The sequence below is a fragment of the Phalaenopsis equestris genome, unplaced genomic scaffold, assembly GCF_001263595.1.
Source record: "Phalaenopsis equestris unplaced genomic scaffold, ASM126359v1 Scaffold000090, whole genome shotgun sequence".
In the NCBI taxonomy this organism is placed as follows: Eukaryota; Viridiplantae; Streptophyta; class Magnoliopsida; order Asparagales; family Orchidaceae; genus Phalaenopsis; species Phalaenopsis equestris.
The window spans coordinates 2,037,649-2,051,155 of record NW_018164532.1 but is presented as its reverse complement, the minus strand read 5'-3'; the positions used below and the strand labels follow the sequence as shown (position 1 = coordinate 2,051,155).

At 35.6% G+C, this 13,507-nt stretch overlaps 1 protein-coding gene across 3 annotated transcripts in view; it reads right to left on the bottom strand.

The window, feature by feature from the left end:
• LOC110019998 (RING finger protein 10) overlaps nucleotides 1-8,198 on the bottom strand; it is a 30,586-nt gene extending 22,388 nt beyond the window's left edge. For 2 of the 3 annotated variants that reach the window (XM_020717933.1, XM_020717935.1), the window contains exon 1: nucleotides 7,913-8,198. In XM_020717933.1, coding sequence (XP_020573592.1) covers nucleotides 7,913-8,123 — 211 coding nt within the window. In that variant the 5' untranslated portion in view covers nucleotides 8,124-8,198. The remainder of the gene's footprint in view (nucleotides 1-7,912) is intronic. The other variant, XM_020717934.1, reaches the window with a different exon arrangement.
• Between the last annotated feature and the right edge of the window lie 5,309 nt (nucleotides 8,199-13,507).

Here is a 13,507-nt window from a genome sequence, read left to right as displayed (position 1 = left end):
CTTTCCTCCACCAACAATATAGAAATCCAAATCCAATTTAAGAAATATCCTACCACCGCAAGGCATGCCTTTAACATCAAATAAAACCATATACTAGAGAACCACTTTTGGGTTCCCGGCCATATGATTGTTTGTCATCCTACAAAGAACTATTCCCTTTAAAATCAGCAAACATCATGAAATCATATGTTTTCTACTTACAAATTTATGTGAGAGTATGTATTCCTTAAGTTGCTTCCTTGGAACGTACACTGATCAAAATTTCCACTAAATCTTCATAGAAAATAATATGTAGACTTTAGAATATTTCAATACAAAATTCAAATTTCATTGTACGCATAAAAATAGGCAATGTTTAATTTCATTCGGCAATACATAGCCTATTTCTTCCTATGAGGTGCAGACAATAGTTTTCTCAATTGATAGGTTTTTCCCGTTGGACATAGGATTTCAAACTAGCAAGTCCTTTTACTAGACCTCTAAAGAGTTGTTTCGAAGATGTAAGGGATGAAGTTAACAACTGGAAGCCATTCAAGTGAGGTATGACTGTTGACCTCATTTTTAGTGAGATCTAGTTTTTTTTCTTAGGGTTTAGGGCATAGCCTTAAGATTCTTCCTTTGACTATCTTAGAACCTTAGTAATGGGACCCACCTCATTTTAAAAGTTCAAACCACTTCTTTACTTTTTTTTGGAGTTCTGCATGCGCGGTATTGGCCTCTAGCATTTAGGATGTTGAAACCAACATAAGGAAACTCAAAAGGAGTCACTATAGAACCATTAAGCCCTAAGATTGTCTTATGCACAATTTACATCTTCATGTGCACAAACTTCGCAATTCGGACAGTTGACATGTTAAATATTGCAATTCTCGTCACCTACATTTTTATATGTTGCATAATTAATCGAAACCAAAATTAATTTTCAAAACAGTCGATCGTGAACCAAAATTTCGGTGAAAATTATAATTGATGCGTTTTTTGCCCGATTGTCGGCAAGGTTGTCCGAACGACCCCAAATGACCAAACGGACCGAGACAGCGTGTCCAGAACGTCGAAATTACCGAAAGGACATCCAGTTCGATATGTTTTTGTGTGGGGTCGAATTATGTCCAAATTGGCGAATTTTAAATGAAATGTAAAAAAAAAAGAAAAAAAAGCGTGAAAAAAAATAGAAAACCTAAATCCCTAATTCGCTCACGCCCCGTCCGCCCTCATTCTCCCGTTCGCAACCCAGACGCGACTCGCCGAGCCATCTCCTCTCTTCGCGAAACCCTAGCTGGCCCGAGGTCCCCTCTTCTTCTCCTCGTCGAGCTCCCTTCTCCCTCTCTCGGCTGAAGCTTTCGGTCCCCACTGAAACCCTGGCTAAAAGCTTCCAACCGCTCACTACGCTTCTGCACCACCTACCCTTGTTGCCACGCTCTCCTGTGCCCTTGTCGTCACTCGCCGGTCCTTATCGCGTGCGCCTCACCCTCAGGTAATTGGAAGGTATGTAACTCCTCCCTCTTGGCTATAAAATCGGTTGGAAGGAGAGGGGTTGAGGTTGTTGAATTTTTGGAGAGGAGAAGAGAGGAGCAAGCTTTGTTGATGCTTTGTGTTGCTAGAGCTTTATTGGTTTGTGCTCTTTCTTGTGTGTTCTCTGGGCAGTTAGATAAAGGAGCTTTGAATTTTTACATCACGGTGTAAGTGTTCTTCCCCTTTTTTCCCTTTACTTCTTTATCTGTCTGAAACACACAGATGAATTGCTACTTCATTTACATATGAGCGATGTGCATGTTGAATATCTTAAGGTATGAATTTGCTGCGAGTTTCTTAAATGCAGTTTCCTTGTAGTGTTTTATGTTTTATCGGATAGTTCATATTTTGGAGTATATGATTTGGGGCAAAATGAAGAGTAAGAAATTTTGCAAACATGCCATCCAATTTTTTTTATACTTGAATACCAAATGCCAATCTATGCTCTCCAAATGAATGTGGCTGGAAATATCATTTTTTTATTTATTTAAAAAAAAAAGAAATAAAAAAAAATCCCATGCTCCCATCCCTTCTGTATGCACGCATTTTGTCCCTTAGTGCTAAAAAAAAGAATTTTTCATTAGTTTTCCTTTCCTCTGGCTTGCTTTACCTTCGGCTTCGAGAACTGAGCCATGTGTTCTGGAGCATTATGTGATTACTTTAAGTTTCTCGCGGTCTGGATAAACAGAAGTTGAGATGTATTTGGGAACAAAATTTTCTATCCTCATTTTGTTAACTTCCATGTAAGATGAACTTGATGAGAGTGCTTTTTCTTCATCCCAGAACTTATAGAATGCAGAGATTATGAAATATATTTGCTTCCTATCCACCAAATGTTTCTCAAGCACGTCACTAAGGCCAAGGATTAGCTAAATGCGGATGGATTAATACTAATCAATGGTCCATCCACATGTATGCTGCTCATTTTCATCCATTGGAAAACTGCAGCATACCTAATTTTTATTAGTTTTGCAATTTAATGTTTCTAAGGGTCATTTACATGCATACCAACCAAATTTCCGTACCTTTACATATCTAAAATCTAATAGTTCATTTTTTTCTTTTTTACATCCGTTCCACCTCAGCTAAGCTTGGGAAGGCGCATTTATCTTTTTAAAGGTTAAAATGGTAGTGTTTTTTTTTTTCTCTTTCTGAAGTGTTATGAAAAAGTTTGTGTGGTATAAATGGCAATAAAGAAAAAGAGAGAAAATAAAAATAATAATAATAATAAATAAATTGGTGTTTGATATGTAAATTCATGAGAATTGAGTGGTCTGTATCAATTGCCACCTCATAGGAAGAAATAGGCTGAAATGTACTGCCGAATGAAATTAAACATTGCCTGATGGTTCATATATAGTTATCTAAATGAGAATCAATCTGTAAGGACAGTAGAATTAAGCTCTTCTGCTTTTCCCATGGTTTTGTTAACTTGAAGATATTTACAATAACTACAATTCCTAAAAAAAATAATAACATAAATAATGATTGGAAACATAATTCCATATGGTTTGCCCCGCAGCTAACCAATCCTCCACTTACACTAAAAGTCCTTTATTTGAGATGTGTTCCCTCGGGATCTAGAAAGCTATGGGGGTTTGTTTTGTTTCTGTGATTGGTGAATCTGCACTAGTTATAGCTTGATAGGTTGAGGATGAAGTCTTTTTGGGGAAGCTATATACATACCACATAAAGTCTTATGCATTTACATACCTAACACCTAAACTTTCAAATTTTATTTTATGTCACCTAACCTATGCATGATGGGATACACTTCATCTCTTTAAAATGAAAATGGTGGCATTTTTGATGTAATATGAAAGATTTGAATGGTGTGAATGCAACATTTGGGTTTAGGGATTGGATGTGTAGACACATAAGAATTATTGGCTAGGTATGTAGTCATTGCGTTGATGCGGTCCTCTTGTTGTTTGCTTAAAATGCAGTTTCGAAAGAATACCTTTTAGGTTGATTCGTGGATCGTTGGGCCGCATTTTTTTTGGGTCTTTTCGTCGATTATTTTAGATGCGGTTTTGAGGGTCAATCCACCTTTTATCTCTTCGCTCTTTCAGGTAGATTGTTCCCTCCTCTCTCTCACCTCATTTTTCTTCTTTTTTTTCATTGCTTCTTGGTTTTATTGAGGTGCTTATGTCTAAAACATAAGCGCACATATATAGCCATAATTATATATGAACTATCAGGCAAGACTATAAGTAGGATGGTTTCGGGGTTGAAGGATAAAGATAAAAATGCATCTAGGTATGTGTGAGAAGTTCTAGCACAATCCTGACTCGGTGACTTTGAGAGAATGGGAGATTGACATTACAGCCTCACTAACACTTAATAAAGAGTTACCCCTTGCTTTTACAAACAGTTTGAAGTTTCAATCTAACAACATGACTGACTTATTAACTTTCTGAGGTATGAAAATTTCTTTAAATAAAATTTTTATATAATATATACACACACACACACACACACACACACACACACACACACACACACACACACAAAATTAATTAAAAAATAACTTTTAAATGCATTCCAAATCAATTTTTTTTTTGAAAAATTAAATCCTTCCTGAATATTTTCTGAAAAAGTCACGAGTCAGTCATATGAATCAGGTTAGGAATTACCATTTTCTGTGACTGTTAGGCCGGCAACCTTTTAGTGTTGGATCACACATACATGATGTTGACTGTTTTATTAGGGTCTCAGGGTCTTGATTTCGACCCAAGGTCCTGATTCTGAGTCCACCCCGACCTGAGTGCTTACAGTTTTCTTCAGTGTTATGTGCATTTCCTACAGTTTCTTTGAGTTTTTGTGAGTCAATCTTAGTTTTTCTTTGAGTCTTTCATGAGATGCATTCTCACTTGTTCTTTTATACATAAATGTATGTTTGCACTACCTGCTAAACTCCCTACTATACTTGTTTACTTCTACCTGCAACGTTAATCCCATTTACAGGAGCAGCAGACCTATCAGGTACATAGGTTTTTTTATATTTACTGCATTTTATTTTCTTTATTTGCTGCTTACCTTTACTGCACCTCCTACTGTTTCCTTTATGTGTATTATATCTTTTAGAATAATAGGGCAATAGTGGTTTTATAGGGGATGCCCAGCAACAGACCACCGACCCAACAATTGCATGTACATTTAAACTTAAAATTAAACCTGAAACTGTTACGACGTGGAGCATGAGCTAACACCGTGAGCAGTATGACGAGGATGTACAGAAGAACAACTTCGATAGAGCAAACAGATCTACAACAACAAATATTTTCTTGGATTAAATAACAAGTCATACGATTTCAAGATAGTCTGTCTAGCGCGACATAAATCCTCACCTTATCTTTTAGACATTTGCACAACCAGGTTGTGCAATCTAAGTCATAACTCGCTTTAGGTTTCGAGGTCGTCGTCCTATACGACATAAATCCTCATATCTTTCAGGTCATTTGTATGACTGTGTTATGCAAATATAAGTCATAAATAATAAAATTGACACGATGAAATATCAAATAACATATTCTCGAAATTGAAACCAAACAATATGATAGTTTGGGAAGTCATCAAGGTTTCCCTCAGGATCCGTGACATCTACTTCTCTTTCCTGTGATTCCAGAAATAAATGTTCTCATTTGGTCATTTTCCCACTTGACTTTTCTATGTCCAACCTTGAAAACCTTAAACTTTGAATTCATAAAGATAGTTACCTCTGATTATTATCGAGAATTCTCTTAAGAAATTTCAGTCATTTGAGAGGTAATTAACTACAGAGGCTTATCTTTATAGGGAGATTTAAGAACCCATGTAATATAAATTCTATCTAATTTTTAATATCAGGTGGGGGAATTTGTCGGTCAACATAAAAATGTTCATAGACCAAAACGGATGTCATGAATTTATTAGTTTATTTAATCGAGTTTCGCTACCAAGTAATGTATTTATTCCTCGGAATTGGTGCATTATTTGCGATGTTATGCTCGTTTATTTAAACTATTAATTGAATGAGATCTATCCAATCTCATTTTCAAAAATTAAAATATTATTTTCAAGAAAAATCAAAATATATATATATATATATTCAAAAGAAGCAGAGGAATTTTGACGGCCGACAATGACCTTCATCTCTTGTTGGGCGCTTTATTTTTGTTAACTGGGCACTATCATCGATGAAATTTCTTGATTTTCACAAGCTTTGAAATCAACGGTATTATTTGTTAGTTTAGACAACATCATCAAAACTTTCTTTTATGGCAAATTACACATGGCTCTTTAGCATGGTGGATTTGGAATCCATTTGCTTGTTGAGAAAATTAAGTGAAATGGGGGCACGTGATCTTTCTTATTAGCATGTGGCACTATAAGCATGTATGGAATGCAGGTTTCTATTTTGTTTTGATTGCTTTGCAGAGAGATTATGAAGACATTTTTCTCAAGCCTAAAATATCTCTGAGAAATTGCTCTCAGAGACAATAACTTCTCCGTTGTTGTGCTTAGAATAAGAATGATACAGAAAAAACTCCTATAGAAGTTACAAACACCGGTATGATAGTCATCTAGGACAACAAAATAAGATTCATTGGTGAGACTACTAAGTAATTTTCGAAAAAATGATTTTTACTTTATGTGATATAATGAATGAATCCATTTGGATAAGCATATCCTTTCACATATGCCTACTCGGTCAAAAATCATGTCAAAATTTGATGGATTGAATGCCCAGAGAATCTGAGCAAGTGTCACAAGAACAAAGAGACGGAACTATGACTTATATTTACTTATTCTGAACCAAAATTGGAGTTTAGAAAATCAAGAAGAACTAAGAAGAAGAAAGGCATCAAGCAAAAGAAAAAATACATCTGCTAAGTTTTCATTCGTTTACCCTCTATATAGGTGAGAGTCGAGCAATTACAAGGCAAAGGAAGGTTACAGATGCAGGATAGTTACAAGTGCAAGGAACAATTACACATTTACAAAATAAAATATCCAAAAATATGTAAGGCAAAAAAAAGTTCAATTATGAGCAATCCATTCAACAGCCATTAGGAACAATTCATTCGAAAGTTTTCAACTAGGAGAACTTTTTTTTTTTTGTGATCATTTGAACCTTGCTCATATTTATGATCTCTTGATCACACAATCCTAACTATCTCAAAGACCACTTATCTTTTTCTATTTCCATAAGTATGGAACGCATGTACTGAGCTAATCTTTAAAGATTGCATTTCATATCAAAAAAAGGAGAAACTTATGGTAATCCATGAGATCTAGGAGTATGCTTAAGTAGCACAACGTGTTCACGTTATCCTTTTATCCTCTTAAATATCACAAATGACCTCTAAAAACATATTGTGATCTATTCTAATTATTTTTTCCATGGACCAAGTCCCACTAAGTGGTTGTAGAATACCCGTTATGGTAACTTAATAACTGAAGCTAGAACCGAAGAAATTATTTGTGATTGGTTGACTGGAGCTTACGGTTGTTTCAAGCTTCTTTTCTAGTCAAGCTTCAAGCAACACGGGAGGAAATAACATTTCCATGCTAGCTTTTTTGAGAAACCGAGATTTTAATTTCTTGGCAGGTTCTTCTACTAAGATTGATTGGTCAACTCAAAAATCTTGGAGAGACATGATTTAAGTTTCCTACAAGTAAGGTCATAATAAGTTGGTTCATTAGATGGAGAACATGCATGTTTTTGGAAAACTTCTAATGCTCAAATATAAAAACTAATTAGATAATGTGTGCCACTAATTTTTAAGCATATTAAAATAAATTCAAATTAATTATTATTGGGCTTTCGAGATAGCAAAAATACACTCCATTATAAATATTGTTCAGCAATTTAAGCCTCTCTCTCTCTCTCTCTCTCTCTCTCTCTCTCTCTCTCTCTCTCTTAAATTCTTCTCAATAACTTAGCATAAGATCATGGAATAGGTGAATACTATCTTCATCTTCATGTGCTTCCAATGCATGTGCCATATGTCTTTCTTGAAGGAAATGCTCCAATTGATTGTCAGGCCATCCATGTAATCTTAACTTCAACAAACAAATCAAGAAAAACCACAAGAAACTCTCTAGAATAGTTGACAGAAGCAATCAAAGTATAGCTTTAATAATCATTTGGCAAAGAATAGTTCAGCTATAAACTCCATCAGCTTGCTCGCAATTCAGACAATAGACAGCCCCACACAAGAACTTCAAAAGCGTGAATGCAACCCCACCAACCAACTATCAACAATAGAAATAAATTCGCATAGAATAGTCGCCAACTTTTTCCCTTCGCGATCCTAATTACTCAGCTCGAACTCTTTGGTTTTCAGAATATACGGAATCGATTCCCCGGCAGTTTACAAACTTGTTAATTTCAGGGGATGTAACAAGAACTCACCAGACATCTCGAATGGGCGTCCATGTGGTGGCCTTGTGGCAGAGTCCTGCGCCGATCCAGCTGAGATCGACAAGGACCCGTTGGTCCGAGGCCCAAAAGGGCAACCGTCTTGCTGAGAAGGGAGGATGCCATATCCAGCTCTAGGGTTTTGTTCGGTGTCACGAGAAGGATTTGAAACGTATCTTTGGGCTGCAGTTGGGGAGATGGACATGAACGGAAGGACGGAAGCCGTTTGGAGAGTCGCGGTCGCAGCCAAAGCTACGGCCAAAGAAAACAGGCCTTATTTATATTCGGCCGGGAAAGAAGCTGTGGGTTGCGAGGAAATATTACATCATTACTGAGCACTTAAAAATAAAGTGGTTAGACAATCAAAACATGTCACGACATCTCGCGCGGTAGAGCAAAAGAGACGGCGCAGTAACACGGGGAATATTTCCTCCTGTGTTATTCATGTGTTATTGCACGTTATTCATGAGTTATTGTGTGTTATTCATGTGTTATTGATGTGTTATTGTGTTATTATAACATCAAGAATATTTTCAGGATACAATAACACATGAATTACACACAATAACACTTGAATAACACGGGAAATATTCCCGACAGAGAAAAAAACGGCGCAGTAACACGGGAGAATATTCTCTCCTGTTATTCTTGTCCCGTGTTATTCTTGTGTTATTGTGTGTTATTCAAGTGTTATTCATGTGTTATTGTGTTATTATAACACCAGGACTATAATAACATGCAATAACACATGAATAACACACAATAACACATAAATAACACGGAGAGGAATATTCCCCGTGTTACTGTGCCGTTTTTTTTCTGCGTCGTGCGGGATATCGTGGCGTGATTTTATTGGGTACGCACGTTCCTCTACGTGCGTGGTACTGATATAATATTTTTTCGTGGGTTGCGGTGGCGCACGTTGTCGAGACGAGAAGTTTCAGAGCAGTTGAAAAGACGCTAATGCCATTAAAATATGGAAAATTTAAATACATACCACTTACGTAACTCATACCCAAATTTCAATTTTTTTAAAAATTAAACTGATGTATTTTTTATGTAATATCAAAGATTTTGATGGTATAAATGTATAAACATAAAGTTTTGTTGTTAAATATAAAAATACAAAGCAAATGGGTGGTATTGATGTAAATGCCCTTAAAATATTACCTTAGGTAGTTTATCACTATTTCTTAAAGATTTTGTTGAACCCAATTTTGTCGAAGAATCACCTTAATACAAACATGTGACCGAAAAAGATTCTTGGAGGTTTGATCAAGATTCTGTAATCGAGTTTAAAGAGAAATCCTCTCTCTGTTATACAGTATCCCCTACTTATATGAGTCAACACTATAGGGGAGAACCGTTATGTTATTTCAAAAATAAAAAAGAAAATCCCGCGTAAAGAATTTCAGGTTGGGATCATGTGCGGCTATTACTAAATGATTTCCAACTGACATGAAATTATTATTCACATCGAGATGGCAAGCGTAGCTTCCAATCTGTCTGATCCGTTCGACCCCAACCTTGAATCGCTCGATCACGTACCTTAATTTTGTCAGCGTGGTATTGGGCGCTCATTTTTGGTTGGCCTACATTTTGGGAGGCATTGGCCTATCGATTCGTCGTGCACGAGAGGTCTAAGTTAATCGCTCACGACTGGGGCGTGGCTGCCCGACTTTGGGGTTCACTTGCCTCATGTTTGGTCGTATATTCTTTATTGATTTCTTGGATCGCAAGGCTCGTAGTACTTTTTCCAACTTCTGATGGCCGATTGATTCTATCGTTCGGTTTTTGAGGCCTTTCGTTAGTCAGATCACTTTCTTCCTCGCTTTAGTCGGCTCAATCGGCTATTTTTTGTTGTGCATATTTAGTTCCCTGACTTTTTTATCTTTTCAAACTAAAACTGTGAAAAGAATATTGGAATAATAATTCCTTAAATTTATGTCTTAAAAAAATCATGTTTTACTGTGATTCACATCCTCGCAAGAGAATTTAGAAAGCATGAATGAGAAATAATATTTCGTGTTGTGAATAGGTGAGTGTGTGTGTTGACTTATTCTTTATCTGTAAATTATTTCTTTTTCGCCGGTCTTGTTTTTGCCCAAATTTTGGCTTCTCAATCTTAAAATACTGAGGGAGTTAATTCAAGTGGATTCAAAAGAAATGGAGGCTAGAGGTCTAAAGGCCCTTGAAGTGTATTTTCTGATTGCCCTACCTACATCTGGACCTATCGTTTATGGTTCTTCTCTGAGAAGTAGCATAACTAGTCTTATGAATGTTTGGATGGTATTAGGTGTGATCCTATCTTTGCTTTTGATAGGGAGTCAACCCACGCCGACTTCTATACATATGCTTTCCGACTTGGAGGACAAGGGGATTGCTGGGAAGAATTTCAATACTACCAATGTGGCCCCTAAAAACAAAACACTGATCAACAAACATCAATAGAACCATTGTTTGATCACCACGTGACCCTCTTAAAGGGTGTAGTCAAGATACTATTTGAACTCGTTGCTGCTCTCCATGATCTTGCAAAAACTAAAGTTCTATCCTCACTCGCCAAAAAGCTGGAATCTATGGTGTCTTGGAGCAGGTGGAAACCAAAGTGTCAGGCCTGACTGACCTGGAGGGGGCTCTAAAGTTGAAGGATAATGATTTTATCTTGGAAGAGAAATCAGAGGCCAACTCAGAGGCATTTCTCAATATCCATGAAGACCTTGAAGAAGTGAAGAATATGCTACTTCTCCTTCAACAACAAACGGAGTATCCTTGTGAAGAGCCATTTATCTCTAGTGGGAGATTTGCTCTGAGGAGGCCTCTTCAGGTCAGTTGTATTTCTACAGACAATGGTAGAGATAATTTTCTCAATTGCTTTGAAGATGATTCTTGATTATACATGCATCGAAAGATCTTTACCTGCATCGAAAGAACTTTGGTATGACGATTTAGTTTTCCCTACATTTTGGAAAAATAATTTCATTTGTAATGATTAATATTGATTTTGTATCGGATAGGGATGTTCATATTTTATATTGAATATTGTGTTGTTTGCTGCAATATGGGGATATATTATCAGTGGTGATCATGTCACAAGTGTCTTTCTTTGAAACTTAGAGATACATGATCTAATGTCAGTTAAAGTATTAACTGGATTAATAATTACTTCTGAATCTATCATGTGTTTGAATATTAAAAGTTTTAAATACTCCATTGAGTTATGAGCCTTGCACTCCCACAAATAGTTCAATAAGACTTTCCCATAAATTAATTGAGCTCTAGTTCATTCGTCTGACTTCGTTCTCCTTACTAGAAATTTTGAGCGATAGGGAAGCTTATCGTGGTTCAAGCTAATGTCCTGACAAAAAAATTTCTACAAAGTTTATTTGGCAAGCAAGTGTGGGTTAGCAAAACTAAGTAAACATGGGACGCTCCATCAACAGATCAGTAGAGAACATGTCGATTGGTCTCGGAGGGTGTTGAAGATCCCTATGATTGTGATGATCCCCTTTTGGCCTGATATAGAGTCGTTGACTACTGTTCTTATTGGAGAGGGTATTTTGAGTCATGAGTCAAGTCAAGCAGCAGCAGCTCCTGGGACAGAAGAGTCGTTGAATGTACCTGTCTTTGAAGGGATGTCACAAAGGTGTCTTCAATTTGCTTGAGCAGTTCAATGTGATGCTTTATTTGACCCTTCTTTCTCAAACTTATTTGAGTGCTGATAGGTGATGTGTAAGGAAAATATTCGCACATGATGGTTGATCACAACCTAGTGATAACTGATACGCCTACCTAAAAATTACCATAAAAATTACCAACTTTTTCATATATATTTTATACTCAATTTTAATGATTTTTAATGATATCACACTTTAAAGGAAGTTATTTTGTATTTTTTTTATTCAGTTACAAGAAATGAACTTTTGGAGAAAATGAGGCAAAAATGGTGCAATTTACGAGCAAGAAAGAAAATTTTGACTTGGCACATTTCAATATGTATTTCTATGTTTAATCTACTCTACATTTCTCACATGTTTTTAATGAAATTACACTTTAAAAAAAGTTATTTTCATGCTTATTTTGTAGGAATATCTGTTAAAAGCAAAACACAACTGAAACGGGGTGAAACTAAGCTGAAATGAAGTCAAACGAACCAAAATTATGGTGTTACTGCAGAGTGATGCATGATGCGCCAAAATCCAGAAAACTGGCGCATGATGCACCAGAGGCAAATTTTTACAAATTAAAGCGGTTCGGGACTAATTTTAGGCAAATTTTCAAAGGAATACTTGTTCTAAACGCCCCTTGGAGTGATTCAATGCATCTAGACACTTTGGAAGGTGAGGGAGTGGATTTAGTGTGAGCTTTTTTGCAAATATTTTTCAATATTATAAAATTACACACAGCAGCAATATTACAAAATCTGCATGACAGATATAACAATAAATATGCAATATAATCCCAACAAAAATACCTTTTATGAAAATTATTTATCTTTAAAACTCTTTTTAAACTTCTAAATCCCCTTTAAAATCAACGTAAGTATACATATCGCTCAAGTAATAAAGGGTTCTAATGGAGTCCTAGATACTGATTCCACAGGGAAGTTGGAAAATTCTAAAAGTAAATTATGAAAATTATTTTATAATCTAAAAATACAAAAATAAAAGTAAAGTAAAGTGCGAAGTTTGAAAATTAACCACTCAAGTGAATGCTAACTAAAATGCAGATGTAAGGCTATAGAAATTAAACTAAACTAAATACTAAACTTCCAAAAGTAAAATTATGAAAATTAAACAAAGTTTTTGTTGTGACAAAAAGTTCAAATTTAAGAAAATATCATTCCACTTTTTAATGAGTATATGGATCGTGAAGAAATTAAAATCATTTGAAATTATATATAAAAAATATTTTGTGTCAAATAATAGTAATTTTATTATGTACCCTCTTCCGAGTGAATAAAGAACATATATATGGAGGTATGATTTGATGTGTTTATGATGAATAAAATTTCTTGTTTATTTTATGGATTTAAGTTTTATGCTTTATAAGGTAAATTGATTATATGTCTCGCTCACCTTGCCACTTTTTTTTGTTGTATTTTAACATCATGTTGTGGCTGTCGTTCAAACTATTGAAATGCTTAGTGCCTTTTTGGTGTCAAATAGGAGTCATCTTATTCTTTACCCTCTTCCGAGTACTATAAAGAATATTGACTAATTCAGAGTTTGGTTCTTAATTCCGTGGTTAGACTGGGAGAATGGGGGGGGAGCCGGGCTGCCACTGTAGAGCTCCCACTACTCCCTCTCATGAGGGCTAACAATCTCACATTAGTTCTCAATGTTCTCAATCCATTTGACCAAATTGGGGATTTTAATATGTCACCTTAAAATCTTCAATTCTGCATCCAACAAAATATATTTCTCGTATAATTCTCGATTTATTTGCACCCAATCTCATGGATAACATACTCTCCAATGAAATCAAATATGATTCTCGCTAAGTTGTAGAAATCATATCTCATTAGAAATCATATCTCATTTAAAGTTTTAACATTTCAATTAGCCAGATCAAAAAGTAAATTTCAAT